Here is a 13460-nt window from a genome sequence, read left to right on the forward strand (position 1 = left end):
ACCTGTATCTTGAGTCTCAGTCTGCTTTTCGTGTTTTGGTTCTGAAAGGAAAGAAAAATAAAATTCCTGGGTGATTAATATGCACAAAATATCCTAAAAATTTGGTTGTTAAGCATCCAGTTTATTTCTTTACTGATAAATGCAAAACTCTCAAAGACTTTCTCCAGTTTTGAGGTCTGAATACATCTGGGAACCATTACTGGATCTTAACATGTACTAACCCTCATCTGAAAAAGGTTATTTTTTTGATTTGGTCTCAGCAATCACTAGTAAATCTTTAATCAAATCAAACTAAGATGGAGTAATTCTCAAAAGAACTGGTAGTTCCAGCCAAGATGAAGAGGTAACACTGAGCTATACAGATACAGTGAAACACAGCTGACTTGGCCAGGGTTGCATAAGAAAAAGGGCATGCAAAGTCTTTAATGTTCTTAAGTATGATATTCTTAAGCATAAAGTATGACAAAGAGGACAAATAAGGGTATACAACCTATAAACATACTCTACGCTTCTTCCAGTGTTAAAGACCAATTGATGCTTACACAGAGGGCGTGAACATAAACCAAACAACTCCCTTAATTAAGAACTTGTAAAGTAATGTGACAGCATGGAAAATTTAAAGACAAAGTAATTTCACTTTCACATTAATGAAAGACTTCAATACTGTCATTTCACTAAATATTGCAGTTGTCATACCATGGTCTTCATTATAGTCCTCATGCACTGTATCCTCTGTTTAAAGAAAAAAAACAATAAATGTAAAAAATCATGGAATTTTAAGACAATAAATACACAAAAATAATACAGTGTCAAGTTTATTCAGGATGAAAAAATAGATATTCAAAACTATAATATTTTATACTGTATTGGAGTTAATAATACTTCAAAGTTGAAGACTTCTAAAAGATCCTGTGAAAAGAACTGAATAATTTTCCAGCATCACAGGACAGACTTAAAAAAGACAAAGCAGACTCTTCTTATACAACTCATGAAATCATCTATGAATTACCTACAATTCAGAATGGAAATACTCATAAACCATTTCTACATACAGCAAACTTCTACAGTGAGATTTTGGAATCTGCTTGTTATGGCTTGCCTGCTTTTTAATTTTACTTTTTTTTTTTACAGGTTTACTACTTTTTTCTGACACCACACTAACTTCAACATCTTTGGCAAATTCAGATTATTTTTTATCCACAGAAAAACTTCTATGCATTTTAAAATACAAGCATCCTGTCTCCTGGTAACTCTCAAAAGATTATTCTGCCCATTTGGTTGACATTACAGAAAAGCAGTATTCATGCAGGTCTTTGTGTTTTTTCAAAATGTAAATAAAAATATAGAAGTAATAACTTACTAAGGAACTAATCCTATCTATAAACTCAAATATTTTCAATATTTCTTTGTCTTGGTTTGGGGCTAAAATTCAATTAAACTTAAAGAGAAAAAATAAGGTTTTGGACTGTACCTGCATAATGTTCAATAGCATCTTCTAGCGTTAGTTCAGAGTCACCTTTAATAAAAATACTTAATATTTTATATTCTATATTCTAATCAAATTTTCATGCAACAGCTAAATAGCATAAGAGAAGTCAAAAAGGTCACACGTTTATCTCAAGAATTACAGAAATAAACATACTGAGTCAATACTACAATGTTTCATTTGAAAGTGACAGCTGGATTGTAAAACACATCAGGAGCTACATCATAAGTCACACAACATAATAAGCTCATGCAAAATTGTATTTAGGCTTTTGGTAGGTCTTTGACAACCCATTGATTAAAGCAGAAGACTCCTGACAGAACAAGACATTTATGTAAGTATTTGTGGATTGGATTTGTGGAGTGTTGTGTTCACAACCATAATGGTAACACAGCCGCAAAAATCAGCCTTATTTGAAACTACCTGAAAAGCTGCTTGAAAATAAAACTGTGACTAAACAGTCGATATGACACAATATTTTGAAGCACGTTTAAAAATGTATAAATGACTAGATTATAATCTGAAATCATGAAAATTTACAAACCTGGAACTTCTGGATCAGTTATTGTCTTTTCTGCATCCATATCATAGTCATATGAAACTGTAAATTAAATAAGAAAAAAGAAATATTTTCAAAATTAGAAACATGCAATATTTTTAATAATCAATTATTTTAACTTGCTTTCATAATGTGTCTGTCAAGAGCTTAATGTTGCTCCCTAGCTGAAAACTGACAAGTTAAAACCTGACAGACACTTACATCTTGAAAAACGGCAATCTACTGGAAGGTGTTGGGCCATCCTCTCTTCTAAGTCCTCTGTTCTACCCTCGGTAGAGCCACCAGAGACATTAGACTCCATGAATATTTTTAATAGTTCTAATACAATGTATTTGTAATCTTATTGCCCCCTACTCTCAAAGTTCTAAAGTAGCTTCTTTAGTAAAGTGCAGGAAAGAGTCAGAAATCAGTCCTTAAGAAATACGTATATTCGCTTCTGGCATCACAGATTTAAAGCAATTTACTTTTTTTCACTGCATAGCTAAATATGGGGACTATTCCTTTGTGACTGCAATTCTTTGCAATATTAATATACTCAGTATGATACATCTGGCCAAGCATGGTGCTGAAGGTAAAGTAACAGTCCTTTGATTTCAAAAGCATTGCAGCTTGGATTCTCAATCAGTAACTGGAAGGCAATAATCTCCCAACAGAGACAGAAATAAGCAGTTTTAGCTGTTTCAAACAGATAAAATTAATTTTCTTTCATATTTGGCATCAAACAAGACTGTTAAGTCCAGAACTAACATTGAGCCAAAGGTAAGAAGCCTGGTCCAAACAGAAATCAATGTCTAATACAAATGGAAGAGGCTGCCCTGTACTATAAAGAAGCACTATTAGCATCCAGAATAAAATACTTATCAAACAGCAGGGAAACTGTAATATCCACCCAAGGTTTCTTCATAATGGGAAAGGTGAGATAATGCTCAGCTTGTGGTATCAAGCACAACATGAAGATGACTATAAGCTAATTGGATTAGTTCAGGGAAATTTCTGTCCACAACAGCCAGGAACACAGAAAAAAGTAAAAATGAAGTTTTTTGCACAAATTAGAGCAAAACTTCCATCACTATTGTCCCTTCTTTAAGAATCATTTGCAATAGCAAGCATGATACAGTTATCTTAGTCAGAGTAAAAATATCCAAGGCAATCAAGAACTGTTGTTAGGAGAGAAAAAGAAAAATTCAAAATTTTATCTTACTAAACCAGTCTAGCCTATTCTATTTTGTTTTCTCACATAATTTGCTACATTGAGGCAGAAAACAAATACTACCAAGTCTGGAAAAGCAAAATTTTACCTGGAGCTTCATAAGGTTCAGACTCCATTGCTCCCAGATCATCTGCCAAAAGATCAGCATCTGAGAAACAAAGATGTATTTACAAATAGACAACATCCAATACATGAGTTTTGCAAAAAGAGGTATTGAGATATATGTAAAATTCTCAGTACTGCAGATAAAAAGAATTCAGAAATATTTTTGCCTAACTTGGATTTAGTTCATATGATTCTCCTTTAATACTTTGAATCCAAACAATTTTTATTCTCCTGCCAATGCCTCAAGGCAGCAGGATATGAACATCTTCTGTATACAATGTTCTCAGCAGGACTTGCCATTCAGCTCATGTATAATATTCTCTTAGAGAGCCACATTAGAATGAAACTGGAGTTAAAAGAAATCCATATACAAAAGGTTGTGCTAATAAATTCTTAAAATTGAGCTTAGTAAACTCAGAAGTCCAGAAGCAGACTCCATATAGATATTATAGGACACGCTTTACTGGGGAAGAAAATATATAGCTGGAGCAAGATTAATTTGTTTGCCAGAAAGCCAGTATAGCACTAAGTAAACAATAATATATAGATACCTACATTGCAAAACACACAGTATTAAAATATCCCATTTTGATTTAAAAAAAATAATATTTGCTAAATAATACTTGTTGTGGCTGATATTTGCAAAGTCTCCACTCAAGTTCTTAATGAGACATATTTCCGTTTGTCTATTCTTGGTTTTGGCAAAATTTAATTTTAAATATATTTAGTCATCCAGATACCTTTCTGAACTGAGTCTGGTGTCTCATATGATTCTGGAATTTCTTTCTCTAATTCTCTGAGCAAGTCATCTGCTGTAGGAGCTTCAAAAGTTTCTCCATGTATTTCTTCCTTCGCTTGCCACTGGTCATTTATATTTTCATCTACATCTTCATGTCTCTCTCCTGATCAACAATACGGATTGTTAGAGAACACACACTCTTTGGTAAATTCTATTGCCAGCAAATATTCAGTCTTCAGCACATCTTTTGTGTTTTTCAGCTAGTCCCCAAAGGGAACGGGGAGGGGGACAGGTGACTTGTCTGCACTTTACAGGAGTTTAAGCTCAAATTATCTGCACTGACTTGCCAGCACCTTCTTTGTTCATGGAGAAAGTCACAGTAAAAGCCACCTCTGTTTAACCATTCTTTCACTACACACAGTATTTTGTGCAAATTTTTGTCAACTGACTGATTTGATCTACTGCTATCAAACGCCTCTGGGTAAGAGGCCACAGTCTTACAATTTAATCACTGAACCTTCTGATTTTTTTTTTTTTTAAGATGAAAAATTAGCCGCTTGGAACATTTTGTGCAGGCAAAAGTACTTTAAGTGCAGACCAAAACCAGACTCTGCAATTTGCCTGGCCTATGGCAGTATTTATACATTCTTCAGTGATTTCTAAGTGTTAATGCATTACCCGGCTGGGAATGGAGAGCTTCACGAAGAACAGACTGAACTTCCTCTTCCAATTCTATGTCAGCATTCTTGTGCTCTAAAAGGATTATAAATTGCAGTGAAGGTGAGTGCAAAAGGCAAAGCCTAAACAACTAGCTCAAGACTTGCAGCTTTTAGTTGCCCCCATAAAGTTCTTGCTCCATTCCATAAAGTTTCATAGAGATTGACTTGGTGAACCTCTGCAACTCACACAATTTGGTTTTGCTTACTTTCCAATATGGGAATTCCTGCATCAATCACATCAGATTTATTCTGAAGATGAATTGGAAGAATTTATCTACATGTACCTTTTTCTCAGTGGCAGGAACATTAATAACTATTCAACCCAAAAATTCTCTTTTAAGTAATTACTTTACTAATGCTCTCATCCATGACTTTCCTACAATTTAGGCAGCAGCACCAGCATGTCATATTTGACAACAAAATGTCATTGGCATTAGTTGGGGTTTGTTAGTTTTATAAACAGAGAAAACAGATCCTGAAATTACACTACTATGGTCTTCTCCTGGTAATTCACAGCAGAATAAATCACAAACCGATTTCTGGGATGAGTGACCGACATATAACACATCACCCCAGGACAGAACATGAATTTGTGTGACGTGTTGCCTTCATATACATGAACTGAAATTAACACTGAGAAACTCAACAGCACAAAATCAAATTGCAGCTGCATTTTTCAAATAAAGATCCAAAATGGTATCAGATATGGGGAAAAAAAAAAGAAATGACATCTTAACTTTCTTGATATATTTTAGGAGTGATAACGTAAAAAAATTAATGCAAATATTTTCAAACAAATTCTATATTCCACTTTATTAACCACATGCCCCACATTTGTGGGTTATTGTGTTAGGTTCACATAAACATGAAGTAGAATAAGCCTCTTATAGGAAAATACATGTACTCTCTGAATAATGCTAAAATGCAAATCACATATCTGAAATCTGATGTGTAACAGTATCTTTTTCTTACATTCCTCTTGAACTTAAATTTTACTTATACTTATGGGGCTTTTCAAATGTTTAATTTTTGAATACAATACACAAAGCTGTATTTATTGCATTTATGACATATCATTGGTTTTAGTAGAAAACTGAATATTTGATATATCTTATAAAGTTGTTTGTCAGGGGGTTTTGTTTGTTGGCTTTTAGTTCTTTTTAAGGTGGAGAATCTACTGTTATTCTGACTGTGTGTACTATGCATTCATACCAAAACCACAAGAGCACACCAGCAGAACATTATTCTGATGTGATATGGTTCCAACCATGAGAGATGACAAGGCCTTCTATACATTTAAAGTATAAACTTCTCACGGTCAGTAATTTATATAAAGTTATCAACACTCATTAAACAATCTATAGGGTATAATCAACACATAAAAGCAATGAAAGATTAATTTTTTTGCCCAAAGAAATAACAAGAGTTCATATGCTGAGGAAACAGAATTATAATTCAAATGAAGCATCATGCCTCTCATTTTATCTATGGTTCACAAAAGTCCTTACCTGATTCGACATAGGGCTTCTCAGCAGCCTGGATGGTCTCCTCAGAGTCTGGTGATGGTGGCTGTGCTGGGACAGATCTTTCTTTAAGGCCTGCATTTTTCAGTTATAAAGTTAACTTTATGCTCTTTTTGATCTGATTCAATTATAAGCTAAGAAGGTTGTTTTAATTATATTAATTGTCAATAAACTCTCCAAAATGTAGACAAACAATCACGATTACAGGGCTGTCCTGATGCACAGTGATATATACAAAGATTAAAGTGTATTCAGATAATAAACAAATATGTTTTGAAGACAAACATACAATTAGGGAAAAAAAGGGACAGAAATTTAAGCACTTGCCTTTATTTCAAAGTAACAGAACAAACAACTATGCTATTCTCAACATATGGTCAGCATCCAGAAGGAAAACAGGCAGCAAGTTTTTCCTCACCATTTTTCTCTTTGGGCAGAAAGTGCTTAATATGATCAATTTTATAGGTTTTATGAAGAACTAATTTGACCCATATAACATGCTGCTCAGAATAAGAAGAGGTATTTTGAATTTATATGTTAAATCTTAGAAGATCTAATTAAGAGAACTGTAGTTTCTCCAAACTAAAGTAATCTCAATCTCCAGTTTCTTTTGACAACTAATTTACTACACAAAAAGTCTGACTGATAGGAAGCATCTTAGTGTTGAAATTCTATCTATACCATAGTCTCTTTCTAGATCAAAGCACAATGAAAAGAAAGCAATAGCATAGTAAGAGATAAAGGTAATTCATAGCCTTGAAAGATTATGCCACATCTCAAGACACCACATCCTCAAGAAAGAATGCATTGGTATTAGCCCAATCCACCTCTCAACTATCCTCAAGGCAGGATTCAAGAAAGACTTAAACCAGAAACAGCCAGTGTAATCCTACCCCTGAGATGACCCTGTTTGGAGCAGGATGTTGGAATAAGGATGTCCCTGAAGTCCCTTCCAGCCAGAATTCTTCCAAAATCCTATGTAACTTTTCCTAGGTTCATATTTAAGTATGAGTTCCGAGGTCAATTAAGAAAAAAATACATTCTTAAACACACACACAGACACACTGCCCAAAACAAACTATTTTGCCTAGAAAATAGAAAAATAGTATTTAAGAAAGCAGAGGCTACACTGCAATGAACATGACTGTATTGCTAGCAGCCTTGTAAAATGAACTTCAAGTGAAACAATTAAGTATTATATTTAAAGTCAACAAAATTTAAAAAAATACATTACTAGGTTTTGACGGGAGTTAAACATCTCTCAATACAAAAAGGGCTACTATGCCTCAAAACAACTTTGTGTGAACTAGCGAGATTTTATTATTTTATGCATTGTGAAAAAAACACATATACTCATTCCATTATGCTGAAAAAGTAATGTGAACAGGGAAAACAGAATTAATTCTACTTACACATTTTCATATCATTTAAATTATAGGAAGATAAGTAGTTAGGCTATATCTATAACTATTATAACCAAGAGTTCACTACTAAGCCATCAAGATGAGAAGCTATAGGAAAAAAGGCAAATTTAAACTTCATTTTTTGCCAGTTCTCTTCTGTGCCATTAAAAAACACTGAAATACTCAAAAATATTAAGACTTACACTCTGCAGTAATATTAATGGCTACAGGAATAAGAAGTTATTCCACAATCTTCTTTAATTATATATGGAGATAAAACCAGTTAATTGTATTAGCCACTGTCTCACACTGCAGTAATATTAATGGCTACAGGAGTGAGAAGTTACTTTCTTCCACAATCTTTTTTAATTATATATGGAGATAAAACCAGTTAATTGTATTAGCCACTGTCTCACACTTTAGAATCTGGAAGAGTAGAAACAGCCACCCTGCTTTCACAAATCCAGTTCACTTCCCTCACATATATAAATAAGTCCTGACACCCTCCAGTAACCCACACCTCCAGTTCCAGACAAGCACTTACTCTGCTTCACGAACAATAAATAGATTCAAAGCATTCCAAAGGATATTCAATATTTCACAGCCAACAAGAACTTAGGGTGTGTAAAAGGAAAAAAGGGACCAGCAAGGGTATTTCTTTGTTTTGCTTGCACATTTCTCAACTTTGCTTTTAAGCTTTTTCATACACACCTATTCTGTTTATCACTGATTTCTATTCAATCCTATTGAGTACATAATCTGTTAAATCATTTATTTTTTGCAAGACGGTATTTTCTCTTACCTATTTATCAAAATAATGTTGCACCCAGTTTTGGCCTGGTGCATTTTTTGAGCTTATGTGGTAACTTGCCATGTTAAATTGAATGACAATAATATTTCACCAAGATATACAACAGCACAACACATCTCTGGGGCAAAAAACTCATTTTATTGGGTGGCTTTCTGTATAGCTCAGAGTGCTGCTCAAATAAAGCGTTCTTTGGAATAAAAAAACCCAAACAAACCAAACCCAAACCCCAAACTTTTTTTAGAACCAGATAAACTTTGGGTCATAGATACAATAATATGTTAATCAGAAAGGCAACTCATTCCAAATTTCACTCTCAGACAATTTATGTTACATTAGGGAAGAAAATAAGTGATGTGCACTACACTGCTGTGCCACCATTCTTGAGAAGCACAATTTGAGTGTTCCTTGGTCAAATATGTATCTTGACACTTATTGGAGCAAAGATGAAAAAACATGTCTACCATGACCAAAACCCAAAAGAGAACGCTCATTATGCAAGTGCATTTATTAGATCTTCAATCTGTCACGTTTTTTTGCTAAGCACTAGAGTGTTCATAACACACACATCTCTTCCCTCCTTCTTCCCACATATATAAATGTTTAGAAAATAAGTCATACATCATCTCTATTAGTTACCACAGCTAGAACTATTTGTCATAATTTCTTCTAAAAAAACCCCAATCAGATTATATCTTACCCTATTACTACATCTTATACCTCTAGGAGTCAAAGCACCTAAAAGAGACACATATGTGCTGTACTGAAAGTCTGAGATAAGAGTATTGCCAACTGTTATTCACAAACTTAAGCAAAACCCTGAACACAATCAACCTTGAGGACTTTAATCTTACACCCCCACCCGCATGCATCTACTCATGCACAATTTCACGCCTTAGTTTTGTTCTCTTTAAAATAATACTGCAGTATAACAATAATAAATCTTCAACTTTCATTACAGATTTTGTTCCGAGTCTTGTGTAATTTTATTGTGCAATTAATATTTCAATATACTAAGCAAACCAGGACCAATATTTACCTAATAAAATTAGAAAATATTCCTTTCCCATATAGACTTGAAAGCAAGTATAGATTTAATGACATACTGGAATATCTCTGCAGAAATGTTTCTTTTGTTTATTCTAATGAGGCTGCTGGATAAATCATTCCTCAGAGCCAAAAATACAGAAGCTGTAAGAGCAAACTAACACAGGAGCTTGCTTACAGAAGAATCATGTACTAGAAAAGTGTTGTTTGAAGAAAATAATAGTTGCGAAAATAATAGTTGCAAAAAGAACAGAAACTGTTCTCTAATCAAGTTCAACCAGAATAGAGTAGTAGTAGCATATCACCTCTTCAAATGTGATTGGAATTCGACAATGCCCATCAATGAAGCAGTAGGTGGCCTAATTTTCTTAAGTATTCCTTACCAGAAGCTTGGGAAACTGAGAAAAATCAGGACCCAGTTAACTGAAAGTAACAGATTATTAAGTTTTCAGACCTACAGATAGCTAAGAAACAAATAAACAAAGGAAGGAAGAAAGGAAAAGCAGAATATTTTGTCACAGGATCAATAAACAAAAGTGCTACAGCATTTTGATTGTATACACATTGAGGTCTCATAAATAATCACAACACTGAAGTTGATTTGAGTGCTTGTGTATAAATAGATTTCTCGGTCTACTTAAGGAAAAAAAAATTAACAGGAAATAATTTACATCTGTTTGCTAAGTTCCTATGACAATACATTCCATTTATGCTTCTCTTGGTTGTTTTCTATGAAACAGAAATATTTTCTTTTGAGTTTCCACTACATGTGTCCAGATAATGCTCTTAATATTAAGCTTGCATTTGATATACAACATTACACCTTTCACCCCCCCTCAAAAAAAAACAGCATTTTAATATAAGGAAACAAAGAAAGGGGAAAAAAAACCCCACAGATGTATGGTATGTATTGATGCCAAGTAATTGGCATCAATTTCACACTTCTGTTTTCACTACCCATTATTAGCCAGGCACATTAACATATGTACATATTTGAGTTTCACAGCAGACATTTTTGCTTGGTGTTTACAATGCCAGCACACTCTTGATTTCAAACAAATATTATATATAGCCTTTGTTCACACTTATTTCCAGAAAACATTATCTTCTTATTGCCATATTTACCACATTCATATAAATATGCTGAATTTCTCATTCTTGAGGTCTGTTCCTCATTAGCAGAATGGGAACTCTGGTTATTTCTTTTCTTTCTTGTCCTCCTTGGATGGGGTTTTACCTATCTTTTTTGTTTCTTTGTCTTTTCCCACCTTTTCATCATCCTTTTCACTGGCTGATTTTTTTGTAGTCTCCTTGGATTTCACATTTTTGTCTAGGCCTTTTTCCTTTTCCTTTCCTCTGTCTCTTTTTGCCTTGTCAGACTCTTTCTTTAATTTATTCGTATCAACAGCTTTCTTGTCCTTTCGATCAGTAGCATCTTTTCCTCTCCTGGCTTTCTTTTTTTCTTCCTCCTCTTTGATTTCCTCCTTCTTGGATTCCTGCTTTTCCCTTAATTTCTTGAGCGGTTCTTTAATAGCTTCTTTTACTTTTTAGATTTTCATTTAAAAAAGAGGAAATGTTCAAAAAGAGAACCATTTTGATATCAGAAAACATCTTATGAACAACTATGGAAAAGCTTTGATCGAATTCTTGCTTAGTGTTTGTTAGATGCCAATTTCAACTTGGAAAATTAACTATTAAAGCTTTAAGCAATTTAAACCAATTAGTTTTGACTTCTGGCAATATCTCACACCATGCAGCCATCCAGTAATTAGCTTACTGCAACTGCATCTGAATAAAGCATTAATCTAGTGAAAAACACACCTCTCACTGTTAACTAATGTCTGCAGAATGCTAAAACCAGTTGTGTCTGTGAGCATGAAAATCACAGGAAATTTTGAATCCTTGACAACAGTACGATAATTGTAGGATCCAGCAATGTCAATAGCATCACCAAAGGAAACTTTTTTCACAATTTTCTCAACTTTCTAAAAGTACAAATGAAAGTGTTAACAACCCAAATGTATACTACATTTTACTGACTTTGTTACCGCAGATTAAGCCAAGACTTAAAATATATCTGAAGTATGTATTTTACAAAAATCAGAAATAAGTACACAATAATGAAGAAGAAACAGTACTGCCCGGGTGAATTACACCAACTCCAAAAAAGTTCACTTGGTTTCACCATATTCAGTGAAATCAAAGTAACAACTGTAAACTATTTCTTACATCTTTGCGTTTCCATATGTAGCATTATTAGTAACATATTTGTTTTACTTTTGGAGTTGTTGTATCTTTTGTGCTTATTTTCTCTATTTCAATTTACATTTGGCTGTGACATGATATTTAGATAATACCTCAGAAACTCAGTCAGAACAGCATCCTTGAAATTTAAACATTCAATATTTACTTCTATGTCAGCCACAGCTTCAAAATAATTGTCAGTATCAGCAGCATTTTTCAGAATAAGGAATTTTTAACTCAATAACATTTAGAAATATTTTCATTGCATCTGTGTGCAATATTTGTATTCAATTTTAAAATGATTGCTCTCAGATTATTTAAGAAAACAGTAAAAATTTTACATACAAAATAAAACAGCTCATGTTTTATTCAGACTTTTGAGAGAAACTGCAGTCTGTTGAGGTGAAAAGCAGGCAAGTGACAACATTTCTGCTGCAACATCTGCCTCTAACTGCTGTGTGATGTCTCCATTGAATGAACAATTCAATCCCACAGCTCAGACTAAAAGGAATAACATCATGTTTCCTTCCAATTCCTATTTGCCATAAAGCATTTGTAATAAACCTTACCGTTTCTCGAAAAATAATCCAAAACTCAGGAATGAATTGTTAAATGACATTTATTACGTTCTTGAAAACACACAATTGGCAACCAAATAATACCAAGCATAATGGGGAACAAATGCTAAAAATTCCAACTTGCATGCAAGATGCTAAGAAAAGTCACATACAGATGAGCATGAGATCTTCCCTCAGCAAATGCACCCTTTTTCTTAATGAGACTTAGCACATGAACAGCGTGCATTTTTCACATACTCCTAGAAAAAGCATATTAAAGTCTAAGTGTCTTTAATGCAACAAAGAGACTGTTCTTTCCATAGCACCACGCTGTGTGGAGACAGCTGAGCAGATCTAAAAAGTTAAGCACCTGAAGTACATCTGGCAGTTTGGTGTTTTGCTGAGGCCAATTAGCTTTTTTAATCTCTCTGTTGCACTGAACGTGTTTATACCGTTATGTCTTGCCATACAGCAATGTAATTATAAATAAATGGCATAAATTTCTTGCAAGTTATCCTACTTTAAGATTTTGGAAAATTTGTAAATATAATCACTGCAAACAATCCTGCAAATAATATTAAAGAGGAAGTTATTGAACTTTACCTAAATTTCTCCTTTCATAAGAAAGAAATGGATGAAACTGTTTAAGTGCAGACTTAAGCAGAAAATAAGCTGCTCAAAGTCAAATTACAATATTGTAATAGCATCATGAACTCAGACAGAGCAAAACCTGCATATATATCAGAACTTTTTTTTTTGAACATGCAAAATATGAAAGTTAACATGAACTACTTATAATCCAAACAACTGTTGCAAAAACAAAATATAATGTCTAGTTAGGAAAGCACTCACGTTGCCATTAAATTATAATCAGTAGTAAAAAACCCACTCACTGAAAACCAGGGAGGACAATAGTTTGCTGCACCATTAGACAACATGGAGCCAACACAGCTGGTATTAGTAAACATTATCATAACCTGCAATCTGTATTGGCAATGCGCATGCATTTCAGACATCATCATCTGCATAAAGTTCCACAAGAAAGAGAACGTTAAAAATA

The 13460-nt window shown here is 33.7% G+C and overlaps 1 protein-coding gene across 19 annotated transcripts in view; it reads right to left on the reverse strand.

Annotated features, from left to right (window-relative positions):
* Positions 1–13460, reverse strand: part of ASPH (aspartate beta-hydroxylase) — a 125413-nt gene that overhangs the window by 71430 nt on the left and 40523 nt on the right. For 12 of the 19 annotated variants that reach the window (XM_014939620.1, XM_014939615.1, XM_014939619.1 and 9 more), the window contains 8 exons: positions 6327–6416; positions 4778–4852; positions 4101–4262; positions 3344–3403; positions 2031–2087; positions 1472–1516; positions 697–732; positions 3–41 (listed from right to left, as the gene is read on the reverse strand). In XM_014939620.1, coding sequence (XP_014795106.1) covers positions 3–41; positions 697–732; positions 1472–1516; positions 2031–2087; positions 3344–3403; positions 4101–4262; positions 4778–4852; positions 6327–6416 — 564 coding nt within the window. Of the gene's footprint in view, positions 1–2; positions 42–696; positions 733–1471; positions 1517–2030; positions 2088–3343; positions 3404–4100; positions 4263–4777; positions 4853–6326; positions 6417–8059; positions 11143–13460 lie in introns of those variants that run through there. The other 7 variants (XM_014939626.1, XM_014939627.1, XM_014939610.1 and 4 more) reach the window with 6 other exon arrangements.

The sequence above is a fragment of the Calidris pugnax genome, unplaced genomic scaffold (genome assembly GCF_001431845.1).
Source record: "Calidris pugnax isolate Ruff unplaced genomic scaffold, ASM143184v1 scaffold5, whole genome shotgun sequence".
Taxonomy (NCBI): Eukaryota; Metazoa; Chordata; class Aves; order Charadriiformes; family Scolopacidae; genus Calidris; species Calidris pugnax.